The sequence below is a fragment of the Dipodomys merriami genome, unplaced genomic scaffold (genome assembly GCF_024711535.1).
Source record: "Dipodomys merriami isolate MVZ:Mamm:240054 unplaced genomic scaffold, mDipMer1.0.p SCAF_6, whole genome shotgun sequence".
In the NCBI taxonomy this organism is placed as follows: Eukaryota; Metazoa; Chordata; class Mammalia; order Rodentia; family Heteromyidae; genus Dipodomys; species Dipodomys merriami.
The window spans coordinates 66,640,469-66,661,657 of record NW_027206179.1 but is presented as its reverse complement, the minus strand read 5'-3'; the positions used below and the strand labels follow the sequence as shown (position 1 = coordinate 66,661,657).

Sequence of the window (21,189 nt, the reverse complement as noted above, 5' to 3'; positions counted from 1 at the left end):
TGATACTGAAGATAAGGGGCAGGGAACCCACTCAAGGCTTCCAAGGCACAAGTTCTAGTTTTTTTGACCTAAATAGTATTACCCTAGTATTTTTTTTGTTGTTGTTGGTCATGGGGCCTGAACTCTGGGCCTGGGCGCTGTCCCTCAGCTCTTCAGCTCAAGGCTAGCACTCTACCATTAGAGCCACAGCACCACTTCCAGCTTTTTCTGCTTATGTGGTGCTGAGGAATTGAACCCAGGGTCTTATGCTTGCAAGGCAAGCACTCTACCACTGAGCCACCTTCCCAGCCCCCCTAGTATTCATTTTGTAATTGTTTTCTTTTCCTTTTTTGGGGGGGTAGGGGGATGCAGGTTCTTGGGATTGAACTCGGCGCCTTGCACTCTCTCTTTGCTTTTTATTATTTCGTCCAAGACTAGGACTCAAATTGGTCTGATGCTTGCTTGCTCTCATTGGCTGGTGCTCTACCACTTGAGCCACGCCTCTACTTTTGACTTTTGGCTGGTTAATTGGAGATAAATCTCACTGATTTTTATCTTCCTGGGCTGACTTCCAACTGTGATCCTCAGATGTCAGCTTCCAGAATAACTAGGATTACAAGCGTGAGCCATCAGAGCCTGACTTCATTTTAGAATTCTTCATTAAGCCCACTAGACTTTTTTTTGTAAGTTTATGTATACGTGTGGTATTTTTTAAAATTAAAAACAGATTTTTAGGATATCCTGGGGCTGAGGACCCCCTTAGTGGGAGCCACGATGCTCTGGGAGGCTGAACCCTCCTGTTTTTCTGTTCCCTCACTCACCTTTCTAGCTCTCAGCTGCTAGGAAGGAGATCAGCAATGTTCAGTCTCTTCCCACAGGATAGCCTCCTCACACCTCACTTACTGGGCCTCAAGTTCTGGGGGAAGGCTCTAGACTCCCAGTTCCTCCCTGCTGAAAGGCTCTTCCTAGAAAGCCAGATTGCCCAGTGGCCTTGGAAGAAAGGCTAAGAAGGGCCTGACTGAATCTTGTGACCTGCTTCCAGGGATCTCCTCACAGGCCACACCCACATGAAAGGATCCACATGACCTTGGTTATGACAAAGCACAGACAGTTGCCTTGATCACAGATCTTGGGGAACAGGAAGGAGAGAGGGCTGTGGAGAGCAGAATTCAAAGGTTTACACTTATCAACCCTTTGGCATCATTTGCTCTCAAACTGCAGAGCTAAGGGATGGTAGCCAAAATGGCAGAACATTAAAAACAGACCTTCGGGGATAAAAATTCCTGCATCATGTCCTTCCATTCCCAAGCCAGAAATATCCTGGTGCCCTGCGTGGCCTAGAGTGAGGGTATTTCCTGTCCATGCGGACGTTGCAGGCAAGTGCTTAGACTTCTGGGAACCGTACATATTTCTTTTTTCTTGTCCAGACAGACTGCCAATACCTGTGCGTAAAATAAACTCCCATAAACAAACATTTCTCCAAAGTTTTTAAACCTCAGAGTCCACCTAAAGCCTGAGAAATGTAATTCCTGGCTCATGCTCCATGGATAGGGAGCTTGGCAGAAGTATTCACAACCAAGACTGCCAAAAATGGCAAAGAGCAGCCCACAGAGGCCACCACCTGTCCAGATACTCTGCAATCTCTCCCATGAGACCCCTCTCCAGCAACAGCAACCCCCTCAAGCCAGCTGCAGGCTCTGTCCTTACTTGTCTCTTCTCACTACAGGGAAGAGCAGACAGAAAGGAGATCTAGCTCTCAAGGCTTCCCAAGTCAGGCAAACTGCTCTGAAGAGTGAGGCCAAGTTTTGCTTGTTGTTTTGCCGAATAAATAACCTACCTTCCAGGCAGGTGACACAGCCTGGCAATGTGCCTGTTAAAGGGTGGGGTCAGCCACTGGTAATGAAAGCTGCAGCCTGGCTTCCTCCACCATTTTCTCCAAAACCTCTGCCCACAGAGGCTCATTGAGGTTCCTCTAGAGTGCTAGATACTCCTGGTCACAGCTGCATATGGATGTGTCTCCCACTTGTGTGTGTGTGTGTGTGTGTGTGTGTGTGTGTGTGAGAGAGAGAGAGAGAGAGAGAGAGAGAGAGAGAGAGAGAGAGAGAGAGAGAGTATGTACTGGGACTTGAACTCAGGGCCTAATCACTGATCCTTAGCTTTTCCACTCAAGGATGGCACTCTACCACTTGAATCACAGCTCCACTTCCAGCTTCTTCAATTGAAAATAAGAGTTTTATGAATTTTTCTGCCCCAGCTGGTTTCAAACCTCTATCCTCAGATCTCAATCTATCCTCAGATCTCAACCTACTGAGGACTACTGAGGAGCTAGGATTACGGGCATGAGCCACCAGCACATAGCTATTTCCACTTCTCTTTCTGATTGCTGTCATTTCTGACTTTTGTGAGCCAAACATGGCCGTTTTCCCCTCTTCAATTTGTCAGTTACTGTAGGAGTTTTTCTTTTCTTCTCTCTCTTTTTTTTATCGATTGTGGGCCTCAGCACTGTCCACAAGCTTTTTGCTCAAGGTTAGCACTCTACCACTTTGAGCCACAGCACCACTTCCAGTTATCTGGTGTGAGTTTCCTTTATTTTCCTACCTGCATGTCATTACACTTTGATCTGTTTGCCCCCATATCACCCTCTTCATTCATTTCCCTCGTCCCCTCACCCCAATTTCCACTGGCTTCCTCTCCAAATAGTCTCCCTTTCACATCACATCATTTTGCTTTAAGGTCTAGATTCCAAAGCTCTCTACCACGTGAGCCACAGTTCCACTTCTGGCTTTTGGGTGATTAATTGCAGATAGAGAGTCTCACAGACTCTCCTGCCTAGGCTGGCTTCAAACTGTCATCCTCAAATCTCAGCCTCCTGAATAGTTAGGATTACAAGCATAAGCCATTGGCTCCTGACAGAATTAGTGATTTTTCTTTTTAAAAGTCAACTAAAAGCAAGTTGCAGGGAGGAGAAGTGAGAAATACATTGGGGAAATAAGACTAGATTAGTTGTATATGCTAGCTGGTAGTTAATCAAAGGGTCTTATACTCTCCCTTAGCTTTGTTGCACAAGGCTGGTGCTCAACCACTTGAGCCACAGCTCCACTTTCAGCTTTTTGCCAGTTATTTGAAGATGAGAGTCTCAGATTTTTCTGCCTGGAATGGCTTTGAAACCGGATCCTCCTATCTGTCTTATGAATAGCTGGGATTACATATGTACAGCTCCATTTGTGATTTTGTTTCTATTCGTGACCTGGTAGTCACTTCTACAGGAAGCAGCCAAGGAGACTTTTAAAAATACAAACTACACCAGCCAGCCTCCTGACCATGCCCCCCCCTCCACAAAAACAAAAGAAAACAATAACAACAACAACAAAACAACCCAGGGCCTCTTCACTGAGGCCCCAAGCCCTTCCCTAATCTCTGACTTTGCCCTAAGTTTTCACCTTCCCACCAGCTCCTCCTGGCTTAAACATATCCAATACCTCAGGCACACTGCCTCAGTGGGTCTCCAAATGTCCTTCCTCCAATCCTGACATAGTTCTCCTATTTCCTCCAAGGATTCGCACCTCTGTTCTCAACTTTCTTCATTAGAACAGTCTTTACTACAGCAACCTCTCTGCCCCCCTTCTGAATATTTAACTTGCAAGTTCATAGGCATGCGTGGCATGACATACAAATATGAAATACCATGTATGGTTTTACCGCAGTCTTCTTTACTAGTATGTAAATTTCCAAAGCAGAGACACTTCACTGGTTTTACCCCATGTCTGCATTCCCAGAACCTGGAGTACAGATAGTTTATAATGATTCCAACTGAATGATTTCTTGACTTTTATCATGATCCAAAAGCTAAATTGGGTGTTGATGACTCACACCTGTTATCCTAGCTACTCAAGAGGCTGAGATCTGAAGATCATGGTTCAAGGTCAACCTGAGCAGAAAAGTTCATGAAACTCTTATCACCAATGAACCAACAAGTGAAAGTGTAGCTCAAGTGGTATAAACAGCTTCAGGCCCTGAGTTCAAGCCCCAGAACACACACACAAACACACACATACACAGATACACCCCAGCTGATTTAGTGTGCCTCTATGCACAAGAGAAAGAAAGAGTAGCCTGGTTTTGAAGCCCATTCAAAATCCTAATCTATGATATGCTAAATACTTGCCATATTAGTTGATTCATATTCATGTCAAAAACTATACTAAACACTGTTACCTACTTTCACAGAATGGTATCTGAAAACCTCGGGACAACCTTATCCAGCAGCTACTGTGATCTCCATTCTAAAGTCTTCTATCATGTTAGATACAGACTCACAAAGCTGAAGTAATTGATCAGAACATACTCAGCTGGTTAGAGAAACCAATATCAAAACCCAGCATCTGATTTCTAACCTTCCCCATGTGCTATGGTATCTGAGGACAACCTTTAATGGCTCTAGGAGCTAAGGTTTAACTACTGGATTAAAATTCTTTTTTCCCCCCTAATTTTTCATGCCCAGGAAATTTGGACTGGAAGTCTGCTCCCTGAAGGCTAACATAACCAGGTTATCTGCCTGTGTCCAAGGATCCCACTTATTTATTGTCATAATCTAATTGTGGAAAACAGAAAACTAGAGGATAATTTTGAGCTAAATTGCATTTCTGTTTTTAATCAAGGGGCCACTGTTATTGATTATGTAATAATCTATCCTCTCTGATTATTTTAATCCTTTAACAAAAAAAAAACCCAACAACTTTCTCCATTAAACTTATTCTGACCCTGACTTTAAAGACTTACAACAATGCCTGGATTGGATCCACACATAGAACATTAGAACTGGGTGCATAAAATATAAACTGGAGAGTCCCCCTTTTTTATCTTTGTCAATCACAGGGCTTGAACTTGGGTTCCAAGGGCTGTCCCTGAGCTTTTTTGCTCAAGGCTAATGCTCTATCACTTTGAGCCACATCTCCACTACTTGTTTTCAGTTGGATGAGAGACTCAGACCTTCCTGCCCGGGTTGGCTTTGCACTGCAATCCTCAGATCTCAGCCTCCTGAGTAGCTAGGACTAAGGCATGGGTCACTAGTGCCCGGCTGGAGAGTCTTTTTAATATTTAGGGTAACTTCCAAGGCACAAAAAACCCCATGGTATACCCTAAACGTGTTATTAGGTGAGATCATCCTCTCTTTGTAGCCTCAGACTGATGACCCTGTTACAGAGACAATCAGAGAGAGATACAAAGAGAGAGAGAGAGAGAGAGAGAGAGAGAGAGAGAGAGAGAGAGAGAGAGAGAGAGAGAGGGGGCGTGTGTGTGTGTGTGTGTGTGTGTGTGTGTGTGTGTGTGTGTGTGTGTGTGTGTGTTGATCAGGGTCTCAAGCTTTTACTTGGCTTTTTTGCTCATGGCTACTGCTCTACCACTTTAGCCATATTTCCACTTCCAGCTGTGTGTGGGGTGTGTGTGTGTGTGTGTGTGTGTGTGTGTGTGTGTCTACCACTTTAGCCATATTTCCACTTCCAGCTGTGGTGTGTGTGTGTGTGTGTGTGTGTGTGTGTGTGTGTGTGTGTGTGTGTGTGTGTGTGTGTGTGTGTGTGTGTGTGTGTGTGTGTGTGTGTGTGTACACACTGATCTAGGGGCTTGAACTTTTTTCCTGGTTAATCAGAGCCAAGTCTTGGAGTTGTCTATCCAGGCTGACTTTGAAGCTCAATCCTCACAGCTCAGCCTCCTGTATAGTTAGGATGTGTATTTAGTACAGGTGTTAACCACTGGTGCCCAGCAAGCCAGCCAAACTACCTTGATTCCATGAAATCTGCGGAAAACCAAAGAACTTGACAGAGTTGTCCTCTGATAAAGCCACACATTACTTGCCAGTTAGTATCCTGAAGAACTGGTGTTTGCCCGTCATGGTCACCGGTCAACAGAGCTCAGAGGATGGCATCCTCCACGGTACAGGCTCAATGAGTCCTCATGAAAATGCAGGTGGCTGACCCATTTAGACATTCACTCAGCTTTTCAATGTTGTGCTAACCTTCATCTATTCCTTGGCAGAATTTGAAGGATGGGGAAAGAGTCAAGCGCTCAGCAGCAGGTAGAAAATATTCCCTTTCCTGCATCTTTACCTGTCACCCCCAGCTACATGGGAAGCTACACTGGGAAGGTCATGGTGACAGGCCACTCCAGGAAGAAAATCCACAAGACACTCTCTCTCCAGAAGAAAAAAAGCTGGATGCAATGGTGCATGCCTGTGATCCCAGAAAGGATGGAAAGTCTAAAAGCAGGCATAACATGGCTCAGGCCATGATAGGAAAGGAGGCCCTATCCTAAAAATAACCAGCAAAAAAATAGGGCCAGATGCATAGCCTAGTGATATCATGCCATTCTAGCCAGCATGAGGCCCTGAGTTCAAACTCCCAAATACCAACTAAAAAGGGGGAACAAAAAGGAAACAGAGGTGTGGCTCAAGTGGTAGCCTTGAGCAACAACCCTAAGCAAGAGTGCAAGGTTCTGAGTTCAAGCCCCAGTACAGTCACACATATCCATTACATCCTCAGAAAAGCCTGCCCAGCTCTGTTCGCTTGCCTCATACATACCCAACAACCCAGCCATTTTGGTTTGTTTGCCTGGTAAGAATGTCAGTTCCAGTTTCATTCACTTGTTCTTTACCTGGAATGTTACTAAAGCACAAAATAGATGGCCAGTAAATATTGAGACTGGAGGTGTGGCTCAAGTGGTAAGAACACTTACCTAGCAATTCCCAGCACTACCCCCCTGGAAAATACTTCTGGAATAAAAAAAAGTAATCCCTCAATGTAAATTTAATCTTCCCTGAATATGACATTCATTTTCAAGGAAGCTGATGTCACCTTCCTGTTTTTGTTTTTGCCAGTCTTGGGGCTTGAACTCAGGGCCTGGACAAGGCTTCATGCATGCTAAGCAAGTACTCTACCTCTAAGCCACATTCCCAGCCCAATCTTCCTGCTGTTAACTGCTAGGAAATCAGTTCCTACTCTCTCCAGCTCCATCATGGTGCGTGTGTGCGTGTGTGTGTGTTGGTCCTAGGGCTTGATCTCAGTGCCTGAGTGCTGTCCCTGGGTTTTTGTGCACAAAGCTACTTCTTGTGCACTTGAGCCTCAGCCCCACTTCTTTCTTTTTGGGTGGTTAATTGGAGGTTAAAGACTTTTGAACTTTCCTGCTTGAGCTGGCTTTAAACCATGATCCTCAGATCTCAGCCTCCTGAGTAGAATGAGACAACTATTGTACTTGTTCAGCCCCCTCCCCCTCCTCCATCCCTCTCCCCCTGCCTAGTACTGGAGCTTGAACACAGGCCCTCATGCTCTAAATTGGCATTTTATTTCTCGTTTCATGCTCTACCATTTGAGCCAGAGCTCCACTTCCAGCTCTTTGATGATTAATTGGGAATAAGAATCTCATGGACTTTTCTGCCCAGGCTGGTTTTGAACAAAGATCCTCAGATCTTAGCCTGTGAGTAGCTAGGATTACAGACACCTGGCTCTACTGCACTTCCAAATGTCTATTCATGTGTATGTGGTTTCTCTTATGTATCTTAAAGACATTTTTACTAACAGGCACATTGTATCTATATCTCTTTGACAAGACACTGATTTGTAATTTCAGCAGCACCTAATATGTTGGCAGGTCATATTTAATGACTTGGCCACCCTCCTCCCCCACCCAAGTCAAGATATTGCTTCCAGACCATACTTTACTGACTGATGAATCATATTTACTATTCCCACATTCAGTTCATGATGGCTGCCAATGGTGAAAGGAGCCCCACTGGTCACTATTCCATATAAAAGGGCTGCAGTGTGCATTGTGTTGCTGTGAATAAGGTACACACCCACTCCCTGCTCCTGTATAGTAACACCAGATCCAGAGAGACTCCTCCACAAAGGAATACTGACACACGACTGTGAATTTTCCTTCCACATGACCCTAGAAAACACCTGAATCTCCTCCCAACATGGTGACTGTGGCACCTCCGTGGCCCAGAATCCCTTCCAGTCTTTAGTCTTTCCTCTATGTCTTGTCCTGGCCTTGAACTATGGATGAAGGGCAGAATGCAAACTCTCTTGCTAAGTGAATATCCCTGTATGCCCTCTACATGACAAGTCTCCACAATGTCACTCTCAGCTTTTTTGCTCAAGGCTGGCACACTCTCGGAGTCTAATCTCCACTTCCAGCTGTTTTCTGGTTAATTGGTGATGTTAGTTTTATGAAATTTCCTGCCCAGGCTGGCTTTGAGCTGTGATCCTCAAATCTCTGCCTCCTGAGTAGCTAGGATTAGACGTGAGCCACCAATTCGCTGGCCAAAAAGTCTTTTGGAAAGACAGCCAGACCAGTTATTTCCTCCATGCAACCTCTTTTGTATTCACCTTGACATCCCTCCCAGTCATCGCAAATACTTCCCTTGGATCCAGGCAGGAATGGAGGACATCTCGATCCCCCTACCATTAGTCATGGTGCTCTCACTTTGCAGAGGTGGTCATGTCATTCACATCCACCTTGCTCCGAGGCCACTTCCTCTTGACATGCAGCTGTACTTCTGTGAGGATGTCCTCTCCCCCGAATGGGGCCACACAGAGGCCAGGTGTGGCTGTCCAGCTGTGTCATCCATGTAAACCATTAGCTGCCCTACCCCCTCGCTGACAGGTGGCTCCTGGCTTTCTAGTTCCTTACCTGGGGCCCTGATATCAGGGAACAGACAATCTGTTCCTGCTGTGTCCTGGCCCAGAAAGCTGATGATCATAATCAACTTACTATCAAACATAATTCAATTTTAGTTTATTAAGCAGCCTTATGATAGGAAAATGGATTTAAGCCCATTCACATTTCCTAATTTCAAGATGTCATCTAGAGAGCTACGAAACACCATGCTTAGACTTTGATTTAGAACCATGCTCTTTAAGTAAAACACCTACTGTGTATGCACTAAAATGAATCCTAATGATAAAGACGATGTTTGTTTAATGTATTTTCCTTGATCATCTCACTAGGGTGTCAAAGAAAATGCATAGTACTCTGGGAGTGAAGCAGCTTCCTGAGGGTATTGTGGAGGTTGGCTCACTTCCAAGTGACTGGCACCCACAGGACAGATAGGGGTACCCCAGTAAGAAACCTAACACAAAAGTATGTTAGAACTAAAGCTGTCTGAGAGGAAACCTCACCACCACCTCTTGCTGCCATTACCAAGACGGAAGGGAAGGAGAGAAAGAGGGAGGAGATAGTGGGAACTTGTAATCCTAGCTACTCAAGAGGCTGAGCTCCGAGGTTCTGATGCCAGAGCTTGGGCAGAAAAGGCTGAGACCCTTATCTCCAATTAACCACCACAAAGCCTGAAGTTGAGCTGTGGCTCAAGTGTTAAGAGCTTAGTCTTGAGCAAAAAAACTCAAATGCCCAGGCCCTGAGTTCAAGCCCTACCCTAGTACAAAAAATTCTTATTAGGGAAGTGGAGGCATGAAGCAGGAAGATTATGAGTCCCAGGTCAGCCTGTGTCATTTAGCAGCTCTGAGCAAATAGAAGGGAAAAAGCTGAGTGTCAATGGCTCATGCCTATAATCTTAGCGACTAAGGAGGATGAAAACTAGATCAGGACTCAAAGCCCCTGCAAAGTAAAAACAAGACTCCTCCAATTAGCCAGCAAAATACTACATTGGAGCTATGGCTCAATTACTCAAGAAAGCTGAGAGCACAAAGCCCTTAATTCAAACTCTAGTAGTGGCGCACCTTCACCCTGTGTGCATGCATGCACACACAAATTCTGCACATGTGCAGATGTTGAAAGTTTTATGCAGGGCTGGGAAGGTGGCTCAGTGGTAGAGCACTTGCCTTGCATGCATGAGGCCCTGGGTTCGATTCCTCAGCACCACATAAGCAAAAAGAAAAAAGCCGGAAGTGGCACTGTGGCTCAAGTGGTAGAGCCCTAACCTTGAGCTGAAGAGCTGAGGGACAGCGCCCAGGCCCAGAGTTCAGGCCCCACAACCGGACCCAAAAAAAAAAAAAAAAAAAGCTCTTGGAATGAATGGACCATGGCTGACAGATGCAAACATGGTATATGTCCTAAATGTCATTTCACTGGATATTAAAATGGCAAAATATTTAAAACGGCAAAATAGAATAGAAATAAATAGAACAGACTAGAAAAAAATCTCAACAGTGACAGCTAGGTCCAAGGCCTTGGCACTGAAGCTGTAACTGGATCTGATTCTTGCCAGCTGAGGGACTCTGGGAAAACTGCTTGACTTATGAAGAGCTACAGAATCTTCTATGGTAAAACGAGGACACCACTACTTCAGAGGTGCTGCTGTTTAGATTAGCACCAAAAGAAGCAGGAGATACAGAGGTGACGTCACTCAGAAAAGGATATAGCAGCCCTGGAGATGCTCAGTGATAAAACATCACAGAAAACAGGGATAAAAAGAGGTATGGACTCGGGTAATGAACTTGGGGGCAGTCTTGGCTTTTCAACAGTTCATGACAAATTTCTCAGTATATGTGGTTTCATTGACTAAAAATTCACTATGAAGTATGATGGACTCATCTCCACTGGCAGACTGGCTCACTTGGTGCTGTTTATTCTGAGAACACACTTCAGAGATGTGAATAAACAAGAGCGCCTTCAGAACAGGCTTTCAAGAGTAATGTAGTCTTTGAGTGTTACAGACTAACATAAACGTCAGTACTGAGAATAGGGGGCTTGCTGGAGAAGAAAGGGTGGTCTACAGGTAATGGTGACATGAGTAACTCCAAGTTAAAAACTGGCTTCCAGGCAAATAAGGGCACATTTTACTAGAGCAATTAATATACTGTTAGAAAGGATGCACAGTAAAAAGTATCCTGTAAGATATTAACTGCCCCACAGTGGATGGTGCTAAATGTAAACATCAAACCTCGGGTGATTTCAAAAGGTATGCTCCTTGTCAGTCTTGAGTTGGCTGAAGTGGCTGAGTGGAGGAAATCAGGTCACTGGGGATATGTGCCTTTGACACACATCCAGTGTGTCACACATGCAGGACACTGGAATCCTTCCTGTTTCCTGGCTGCCATCTGGTGAACAGCTCCTCTGCTCTTAGAGCTCCTCCTCTAAAAGCTCCACTGTTGGCCTGCTGTGTTGCCTCTCCATAGGTCTAAAAGGAATGGAGCCAAGAGACCACAGACTGTAACTCTGAAAACATAGCCCCAAAGAAATTATTTCCCCTTTTTTTGTTGTCGGTCATGGGTTTTGAACTCTGGGCCTGGGTGCTGTCCCTCAGCTCTTCAGCTCAAGGCTAGCAATCTACCACTTGAGTCACCGCGCCACTTCCGGTTTTCTGAGTGGTTTAATGGAGATAAGAGTCTCACAGCCTTTCCTGCCTGGGCTGGCTTTGAACTGCGATCCTCAGATCTCAGCCTCCTGAGTAGCTAGGATTATAGGTGTGAGCCACCGGCGCTCAGCTTATTTTCTCTTTTATGTGCTAATTAAATGCAGACACATAAAGAACATTGTCTTACACACATATGATGTTGTTCTATAGTAAAATCTCTTTGCATATTCAAATAATTTAGCCAGAAGCTGGGGTCTCACACCTGTAACCCGAGCTACTCAGGAGGCTAAGGTCTGAGGATCCTGGCCTAAAGCCAGCCAGGCAGAAAAGTGAATGAAACTCTTATCTCCAATTAACTACAAAAAAAAAAAAAAAAAAGAAGTAGAGTTCTGGCATAGTAGCTTTGAGAAGAAGCAAGAAGAAACAAGAAAGAAGAAAGAAGAAGAAGGAAGAAAGAAGAAGGGAGAAGGGAGAAGAAGAAAGCTCAGGGGTAGCACCCGGGACAAGCACAAAAAGAAAAAAGAATAATGTATACAAAAACGTAGCAACACAATAGTTAAAATCTATACTTCTAATTTGCAAATGTTTTAAGCAAAAAGGTGAAAAAATACATAAAGCACACAAGCACAAATAAACCAACTTTAATAGATATTATTTTGTATTTATATAGCGCCTTCTTCAAGAATCTTAAATGCTTTACAGACATTACCTCTAATTAATCCCCACAACAACCCTGTGAGGTAGGTATTACTCCCATTTTACAAGACAGGGAGACTGAAGCACAGAGAGGTTAAGTGACTTGCCCAAGGTCACACAGTTAAGTTCACTGAAGAGCCAGGACTCAAGCGCCTTAGCCTCCCAGCTCCCAGCCAAATACCTCATGAGAGAATCTTCAATGAAAAGTATCTTTAAAGAAAGTGTCAAGAGTAGTATGTTATGAAAATGAAGCCTTTCTGCCACCAAGGAAAGAAAAAAAAACAAAACCCTATATACTGATGGTTGAGGCCACAAGACCCATAGAGAACATTTCCTTTCTTCCCTTTCCTAAAGCCTCCTGACCCCTGTCAAATAATCTACAGGTAAAATTTCCAAGACAGAAGCCATGTGACTTAGAAGCAGGACATAATTATTTTTAGAATATTTACTTTTAGTTAACGATAATTCATAGAAACTCTTATTCCAATATACAAAATATGGGACCGCTATCCCAACAAACATGTACATAGTTATACAGCAATCAGCCTCATTTACAACCTGAACCTGCCACTCACTTGATCACAGCCCAACCATGGCACCCAGGGAATGCTCTCTGTGTGGGCCACTGATCTTACTTACTATATACCTGTATATTCCCACCCCACCCCCCTAACCCCAACCCTGTATGTTTTAAAACTATACTGAGTTTCTGATAAAATTCAAAGTGTTTTACTTAGATCCACCATCACTAAGAGTAAAAAGTCAATTTAAAACCATCACCCCGTTGTCCCCTCCCCTGATGAGTCTTACTGTGAAACTGTGGGTGAGCACAGGGCAACCACCATGGAACTCCATGCCAATGCTAGGTAGAACCTGCCCCAATATGAAATTTAACTTGGTCTTTTCTGAATGATCTTCTAAAATGCAAAAATGTACAAATAAACACAACACAGTATTTCTATCCTGTACCTTTATGCCAATGACTTCATCTATGTTTCTTACACGTGTCACAGCCTGACTCTGCCTCTCTTTACCTTTTTGCTCTGCATGTACAGCTGTAGGGACACAGCTCGAAACTATGAGACATCTGCTTCAGGCCAAGCAAGTCACTGCCCCCACTCCCCACGTTCTTGGTTGTGATTCTCTTGTTATGAGTCAATGCTGCTGGGAGATCAGGCAAGCCGTGTATGATTTGTACAAAACAACTCCAGCCAGGGCTAGGCTTAAGAACTCTCTTTTAAGAAGAAATTGGTTGAAATATCATAATTTTCTCCCAGGACATCTGGCTAAGCAGCCCAATGAGCTAGTGACCCTGTTAAAGATCTGGTTATAGAACAAATAGGTGAAGTCATTTCCTGAGCTAAAAGATACAGATAATAAATGTTAATAATAGCAGCACAAAAAACACATTCTTTTTGTTTTCCATAGTACGTAGTTTTAGCAAAATACCTTTAGAGAATTAACAAAAAAAGAATTACTGCAAAAAGTCTGATAGGATACCTGATTGCTACTTTTTTAAAAATGACTTTTCAGTTACTTTCTATGAGTTACACTTGGCCACAGTCAGACCACTTTACTGGTGCACAAGAAAATGTCAACTACAATGCTTTACATGTATCTCTCATTACATATATTATTTCTTCAAATCCTCAACAGAATAAAGTCCTAAACATGAATTCCAATTTCTCAACACCCTTCTGTTTTGGATGTCTGGTCTACTTCATCAAAATGTTATCTTCAAAAGGCTTTTAGCTACTACCTGGGCTGTAAGGGTTATGATGTATACATGACTTCTTTTCCAAGGTAAAATGTAAAGACATTTGAAATAATATAACTGCAATGACATTAATTTTCCAAGCATGGTTCAACTTGAACATTAGAGTACTTAAGAATTCTAAAGATGGTATGCTACCACTGTACCAGAATTTCTTTTATCATTCCAACAATTACAGGGAATTTTAATTTTTTTTCATTTTACTAAAATTAAAGCTGAATAAAAATATCTGAATTTTTAAACTATGATATGACAAAAGAAATACTACTTAGCCAGAGATATCAGTTCCTCCTGAAAAAACAATATTTACCTCCTCTCATTGCAATTTTTTTATGGTTATCTTAGTGATTTCAGATAGAATTAAAAATCTACCTTAAAAAGAGAAACAAAACAAAAGGACCACTTAAGCCAACGAAACTACTAAAAATATGCTAAAATTTACTGACAAAATCATGGGCACTTCATACAATACTTAGACTCTACCAGTTTTAAGTAAAATAAATAAGGAAAAAAATTATAATTACAAAGCCAGTCTTTCCCCTTGGGGAAACAAAAAGCCACTTTTGACCAATTGTTCCCTACATATACATATACTGTATATTATTATAAGCTTCTTCAGAGAAGCAAAACATATTTGTCTTCCTGACACTGGATTCTAGTATTTGTTAGTTGTGTGTGTGTGTGTGTGTGTGTGTGTGTGTGTGTGTGTGTGTGTGTGTTTTAAAACATCAGGAAGGCAACTGTAAGTGTTGGGCCCAAAAGTACTTCTGGTTTATGCTTGAAAAGACCACTGAATATGCCTTTATACATACTGAACACGGGCAACATATACGCAGTGTGTTCGGCATAATCTCCTTCCATTATCAATCAACTAGCACAGATTCCAATTCGTTTTACTGCCCTCCCAAGGAATTCAAATCATTATTGGTGCAATTAATAAAGAGAAAATGCGTGCCAATAACAAGAGGAGCTGGTATCTGATTTCACTTCCTTGTATGGAACTGCACAGACAGCATGATACCTGAGCAAATAAATCAACTACCATGATAGGAAGGGCTCCTTAATCCATAGTCTTTGCTTTATTGTGTGCAAAGTGTGCTACTGCCCCCTGAGCTTCCTGCATGTCTCTTTTCACGAGAAATCAGTGCTTGATCCTTTCCATAATAACCAGAGAAGAAATGAGGCAGGAAGTATCTCTTCATCACGGTTCTCCCTCAGTCCCGAGACTGATAGAAAAGGATGTAACCAGACTCAGAGTTCTTTGAGATATCTGATGTCAACCCGTAGAATTCTTCAATAGCTTGTGCATCTATTTTCTGTGGGGCAAAATGTAAATATTAGTACACTATCAAGTCATCAAAATGACTTAAACAGATTGACAATATCAGGTACCTGCAAGCATGAGACAAACAATTTCCTACATGGTTGATGGGAAAGTGAATGGTATAGTTACTTTGGAAAAATGATGAACAACACTTCCAAAGCCAAGTGTACAACCCCCCTTGATCCAGCAATCCTACCTAGAGGTGTAGGTTGAACCATATGAAACATACTGTCAATCATTTGGACCTGCAAGAAGGACTATTTCCAGTGGTCTAACCTAATGTACATTCATGAAAAGTGAGGGTATATATCCAACAAAAGACTTGCACAATGATAATCAAGCATTTTTGCTTGTAAGAGTAAAGATACTGACAAAACCCAAATTCTCACTATTTAATTTCATTAAACAGAAAATTACAAAGCAATGAAAGAGAACTACTGCAACTATTACTGGCAACAATGGTAATAAATCATATATTGTACTAATGAGTAAAAATGCACCAATGAGTCACATACAAAAGGCACTGTATGAGTCTATTTATATTCAAACACAGACAAAATTTCTCATAGTGCTAAAAAAAAGTCAAAATAGCAGATTTCAAGAGATGGAGGGTAGATATGGGGAGAGCTGAGTGCTGACCAAGGAAGAGGAGGGAGGGAGGCCACTTGAATACTGAAGACACCTGGCTGATTATAAGTGTGTGTGTGTGTGTGTGTGTGTGTGTGTGTGTGTGTGTGTGTGTGTTTTGTGGGGATGCACACATGTACACATGAATACTCATGTAATTAAAATCTCAAGTTCTGAACAAGACTGCTATACCAGAGGTATACTTAACAGCTCAATAATGCTTTTTAAAATGAGGAAGGCCTTTAAACAACAATAATTGTTTTCTGGAAAGTTTTCCCTTGTTTCTTTCCTCCAGGTTTGTGAAGAAAAAGCAGAAATCTGAATACAATCTAAAGACCCCCCCTCAGACATATCAAATACTTACCATTAGTCATATATGAACGAGAAAAAAAAGAAAAACATTTTTAAAAAATGAAGTCATATAACAGTGAAAACAAAAAGGGCAAATAGACACACAGCTTTAGCAAAATTAAGAAACCACTTACTTCTACAATGTCATCATCGAACAACAACCAAAAATCATGACTCTTAACTATTGCGATATAATGGCCACGATTGGGACCACTGAAATAAAAGAAGAAAAAGTACAGTTAATACTGTATTTTTAAATACATCATTTTCATGCTTTAAATTCCATCTTCTATTGTAACAAAAAAATATCCCTTACCTGGTATTCCCCCCAGAAGTTAAAACTACTCTAATTTGAATGGCATTCAATTTTAATATCAAATAATCAGTACACATTCCCAAAGTTAAGGGGAAAGAAAAGAACACAGTGTTTTAGAGCTTTAAAAGGAGGAAATTCCAGGCAGTCAGTAAAGGCTGTATGCTCCCCACTACAAGTTTTCACTACACAATGATTTTATTGTCTGAATTTACTTTACAAATTTACACACACACAGATACATATCCTGGCCAGGTGCCAGTGGCTCACACCTGTAATCCTGACTATTCAGGAAGCTGACACCTGAGAATTGTAGTTCAAAGTTAACCCAGGGCAAGAAAGTCTGTGGGATTCTCATCTCCAATTAACTATCTATAAAAGCCAAAAGTGGAGCTGTGTCGCAAGTGGCAGAGTGCTAGCCTTAACCAAAAAAGCTAAGGGATAAATAAATACCCAGGCCTTGAGTTCAAGCTGCAGGATTGGCACCCCAATAATAATAATAATTATTATTATTATTATAATTATAGTAATAAGATATATTTCCTGGTATAGTGGCATAAGTCTATAGTTTTAAATACTTGAGAGGTCAAGGCAGGAAGAGTATGAGCTACAAAGTGAGTTCCAGACCAGCCTGGTTACATGGTTTTTGAAGCCTAGTTTCAAAAATACCAAACCAATTCAATTAAAAAAAATTGGAACCACTCATGAGCACACTGTACACTACTCTGAATATTCACTAGGATGTCCCCAGTGCCACAATTACCTTCCACAGTGAACCACAACAGCAACAAGGTCATACATTCTGTCAGGATTGGTTGCATCTCCAGAAGTGTTAAATAGACGGAGTTCTAAAGGAAAAACTACCCGGTATGAAAGTTTCGTATATCGATGAAGTTGATCCATGTACTTAAATCTCTTCAGGTGGAGAGCTAGAATCATGGGCAGTTTCTTAACTTTCATCCTATTAAAAATAAAGATGAAAACAAAATTTCATCTACTGTGTCCTTCAAAGAATGATTTATCTTAAGATAGCCAATAAACAGCTAATTAATGGTCAGCTTTTTTTTTTTTAAATAGCCCGGCACTGCCCAGTTTTGCATATTTCTCATCCGCATTGCTCTATTATTTTTATAAGGGCAAAACAACATTCTAAACATATTAAATCTACCACCTCCCCACCAAGTCATATAATCTGACACAGAACTCAATAGGGCTCTCCAAAACAGATGAATGGCACCAGGCCTTTGTCAAATGTTCTGCAAACACAGATCCCCTCTTCTAATAGGACCAAAGAGATGTGATACCCACAAAGTAGTGGAAGAAAAAAATGGGTTCCTTAAATAAGCAGCTAATTCCTCTGGAAGTTAAAAAATGGAGACTGAGCCAGGTGCCGGTGGCTCATGCCTGTAATCCTAACTACTCAGGAGGCTGAGATCTGAGGACTGCAGTTCAAAGCCAGCCTGGACAGGAAAGTCTGTGAGACTCTTATCTCCAATTAACCACCAGAAAACTGGAAGTGGTACTGTGGCTCAAGTGAGCTGAAGAGCTGAGGGGCAGCGTCCAGGCCCCACAACAATAACAACAAAAAAGACAAACACATTTGCTTTACCAACCTGTATAGCACAAGGACAGATTAAAAATGGAGGACTGAAAGAAGTATCAAAGACCATTCAGCTAAGGTTTGCCAGGGATAAAAAATATGAATGGAGAACCTGTTTCAATAAAAATGATATTATCCAACTTCTACCTTCCAAAAGGTTTAGTTCTGTGTAAGAGGTTTTTTAAAAAATCCTCTTATACTACAATGGAATATTTTATTGTAGGTAACTATGCTAAAGAAAATAAGTAACTATCTTGGAATTCAAAGATTAATTTTGACCTCATAAAGGAAGACGAGCATTGTTAAATACATTTAAATACATTTTCATATTCTTTTCACCAAACTTTAGGAAGTAAAAGTGGCCCAACTCTGCAAATATATTGCATGAAATAGACTATTTCTCAACATTACAAATAAAATATTATATTATGAGTTTTAAATATGTTCATAAAAAATATGAATGGAGGCTCAAAAAAGAACAAAGTATTTTGGAAATTTAGGAGTTTGGTTTTTACCTGTGAAACATGGGCTGCCCTTTATATTCTAATAATCTTTCTTTTTTAAAAATTTTATTTATTTATTTATTTTGTTGGTTATGGGGCCTGAATTCTGGGCACTGTCCCTCAGCTCTGCAGCTCAAGGCTAGCGCTCTACCACTTGAGCCACAGTGCCACTTTTGGCATTTTCTGCTTATGTGGTACTGAGGAATTGAACACCCAGGGCCTCATGCATGCGAGGCAAGCACTCTACCACTGAGCCACCATCCCAGTCCTCTAGTAATCTTTCTTAAGACTCTCGCTTCCATTATGGGCATGTTCCACCATAAGGGCTGGGGAATCATGTACAAGATAAGGCAGACATGTATGCTTCTTATCAGATTCCTGTGGACTTTCTGCCGGTATTGATAATTTTTTAGTGCCTGTAATGTTGTTATAATATCCAAATGGCCCTTGGCAGACAAAAGGTTCCTCTGTAAGGCTCAGCTCAAATGTTGTATCTTTCAGCACAAATGACAGTTCTCTACAATCCTCCACCAGCATTTGACAAACTCACTTCATAATATGTCAAGGTTCTACGGTGCGTACACACACAAAACAAAATGTCACATGATTTCTTTTCTTCATTTATAATTTGAACTACTGACAAATACAAATGCTCTTCTTTGTTTTTATTCCTCTATAGGCATTCTGCCTGGTGCATGATACATGCCAAACACTGCAAAACTGAATTGAATGTAGGTTCAATGGAGCGAAACTTTCCATAATTGCGGGGGGGGGGGGGGGTAGAAAGAAGGAAGTCATTGCCTCTAATGATAGGGAAAAACATTTCAATAGTAATATATTAAATCTCCGTTCTTATTCATTTTAATGGGATGCTTAATATTCTTAAAATGCTTATCATGCAACTAATCTGGGCTTTGACAAAAAGTAGTCAAAACAGAAGTAAACATTCAATCCTTGAAGCAATCTAACAATATAAATTGACAGTCCTTATGGTCTCTGTTTTAGTAATTCCATTTCTTGAATATCAATTAAATATAACATTTCAAATATAGCAAGAGAGAAACCTACTTCTAGAATTACTTTATGTAGTGAAGACTTCTTCCAGTCAAATAGAAAATGTTTAAATAAATTATAAAACAAACTTCGGATAAAACTGATTAAAGTTTCTAGTTAGTATATTTAAGTTAAAGGAAGTATGGATATAAAAATATAATAATCCATCATACCAGTGACTAAACTGACACAGAGTTGCTACAATATACTCTTTAAAGAACAACCAAGTATCCTTTTGAAAACTCCCAATGGAGTGTGAACAATACTGATGGTAAAATGATTGTCCTGATATTATCTAAATGTTAATGGAAGAAGTATGATGTTTGATCAGCATACACATGAAGACAAGGAAGACTACTTTGCTGAGATCCTCCTTAGAGGTAAACACTCATCTACGACAGAGAAATCAAACACTCATGGGCATAAACATGAGATTGACAAACACATTTTTTTTTTTGTTTTGTTTTGTTTTTTGGTCCGGTCGTGAGGCCTGAACTCTGGGCCTGGGCGCTGTTCCTCAGCTCTTCAGCTCAAGGCTAGCGCTCTACCACTTGAGCCACAGCGCCACTTCCAGCTTTTTTCTTTTTTCTTATATGATGCTGAGGAATCGAACCCAGGGCCTTATGCATGCAAGGCAAGCACTCTACCACTGAGCCACCTTCCCTGCCCCTATCAAACACATTTTTTAGACGTATATTTTAAAGATGATATGAGACTAGCTCATATCAAAATGCTCTGGCACAGGGAGAAAAAAAATGCTTAGATGACTTTATAAAGACACATGCCAAGAATGTGAAATTAATTATTTTGTGGCAGGAGAAAGAGAGAGAGAGGTTATTTTCAGCTCATACCTACAAGTCCTACTGCTCAAGAGGTTGAGATCTGACAACTGCATCTCAAAGCTAGTCCAGGCTTCTGTGAGATTCTTACCTCCAATTAGCCAGGAAAAGAAGAAAGCCAGAAGTGAGCTGTGAGCCAACTGGCTGAGTGCCCGACGTAAGGGAAAAAAGAGAGCTAAGTGCAAGCCCCAGCACAGGCACACACACAAAAAAATGTGATTTTCTGCTCAAAACGCCCAATTCCCCAATACAACAAGGATTGTATAGGCTTCTTGTTTTCCTTCCATTCAAACTTTGTGTGGAGGTAAGCTGTATCACTGTCATTTTTTTGTAAAAAGTTGTTTTAAAATGAGCTGACTAATTATGCATGCATCAGGCCCTGGGTTCCATTCCTAAGACCACAAAACAAAACAAAAAGAAGACATTGTGGTTTCAATTAAATATTGATTTTAAAAAATCTTCTTTAAACTGTCTTATAATTTTTTTAAACTGTCTTATAATTTTTAGGGGGGAGGCTGGTGTCTGGGTTTGAACGTAGGACCTAGTGCCTATTTAGCCTGCTTTCTCAAGAAGCACTCTATACTTGACCCCCTACCTCCTCCAGTCCAGCTTTCTTGCAGATGACAATTTCCTGGAGGAAGCTGAGCTGTGGCTCAAGTAAAAAAGCTAAGGAACAGCACCCAGAGCCTGAGTTCAAGCCTCTGTTCGTTCTCCATCCCCCCCCCCATCTTTCCTGGAATTTCTGCCTAGGCTGGCTTTGAACCCTGATTCTAGATCTCAGCCTCCCGAGTAACTAGGATTACAGGTATAAGCCACCAGCATGCA

At 41.5% G+C, this 21,189-nt stretch overlaps 1 protein-coding gene across 2 annotated transcripts in view; it reads right to left on the bottom strand.

Annotated features, from left to right (window-relative positions):
• Positions 1 to 11,909: 11,909 nt before the first annotated feature.
• The window catches only part of Usp12 (ubiquitin specific peptidase 12), a 95,546-nt gene continuing 86,266 nt past the window's right edge, over positions 11,910 to 21,189 (bottom strand). For both annotated transcript variants that reach the window (XM_070003078.1, XM_070003077.1), the window contains exons 7-9: positions 17,133 to 17,330; positions 16,191 to 16,269; positions 11,910 to 15,070 (exon numbers count right to left, since the gene is read on the bottom strand). In XM_070003078.1, the coding sequence (XP_069859179.1) occupies positions 14,969 to 15,070; positions 16,191 to 16,269; positions 17,133 to 17,330 (379 nt within the window). In that variant the 3' untranslated portion in view covers positions 11,910 to 14,968. The remainder of the gene's footprint in view (positions 15,071 to 16,190; positions 16,270 to 17,132; positions 17,331 to 21,189) is intronic.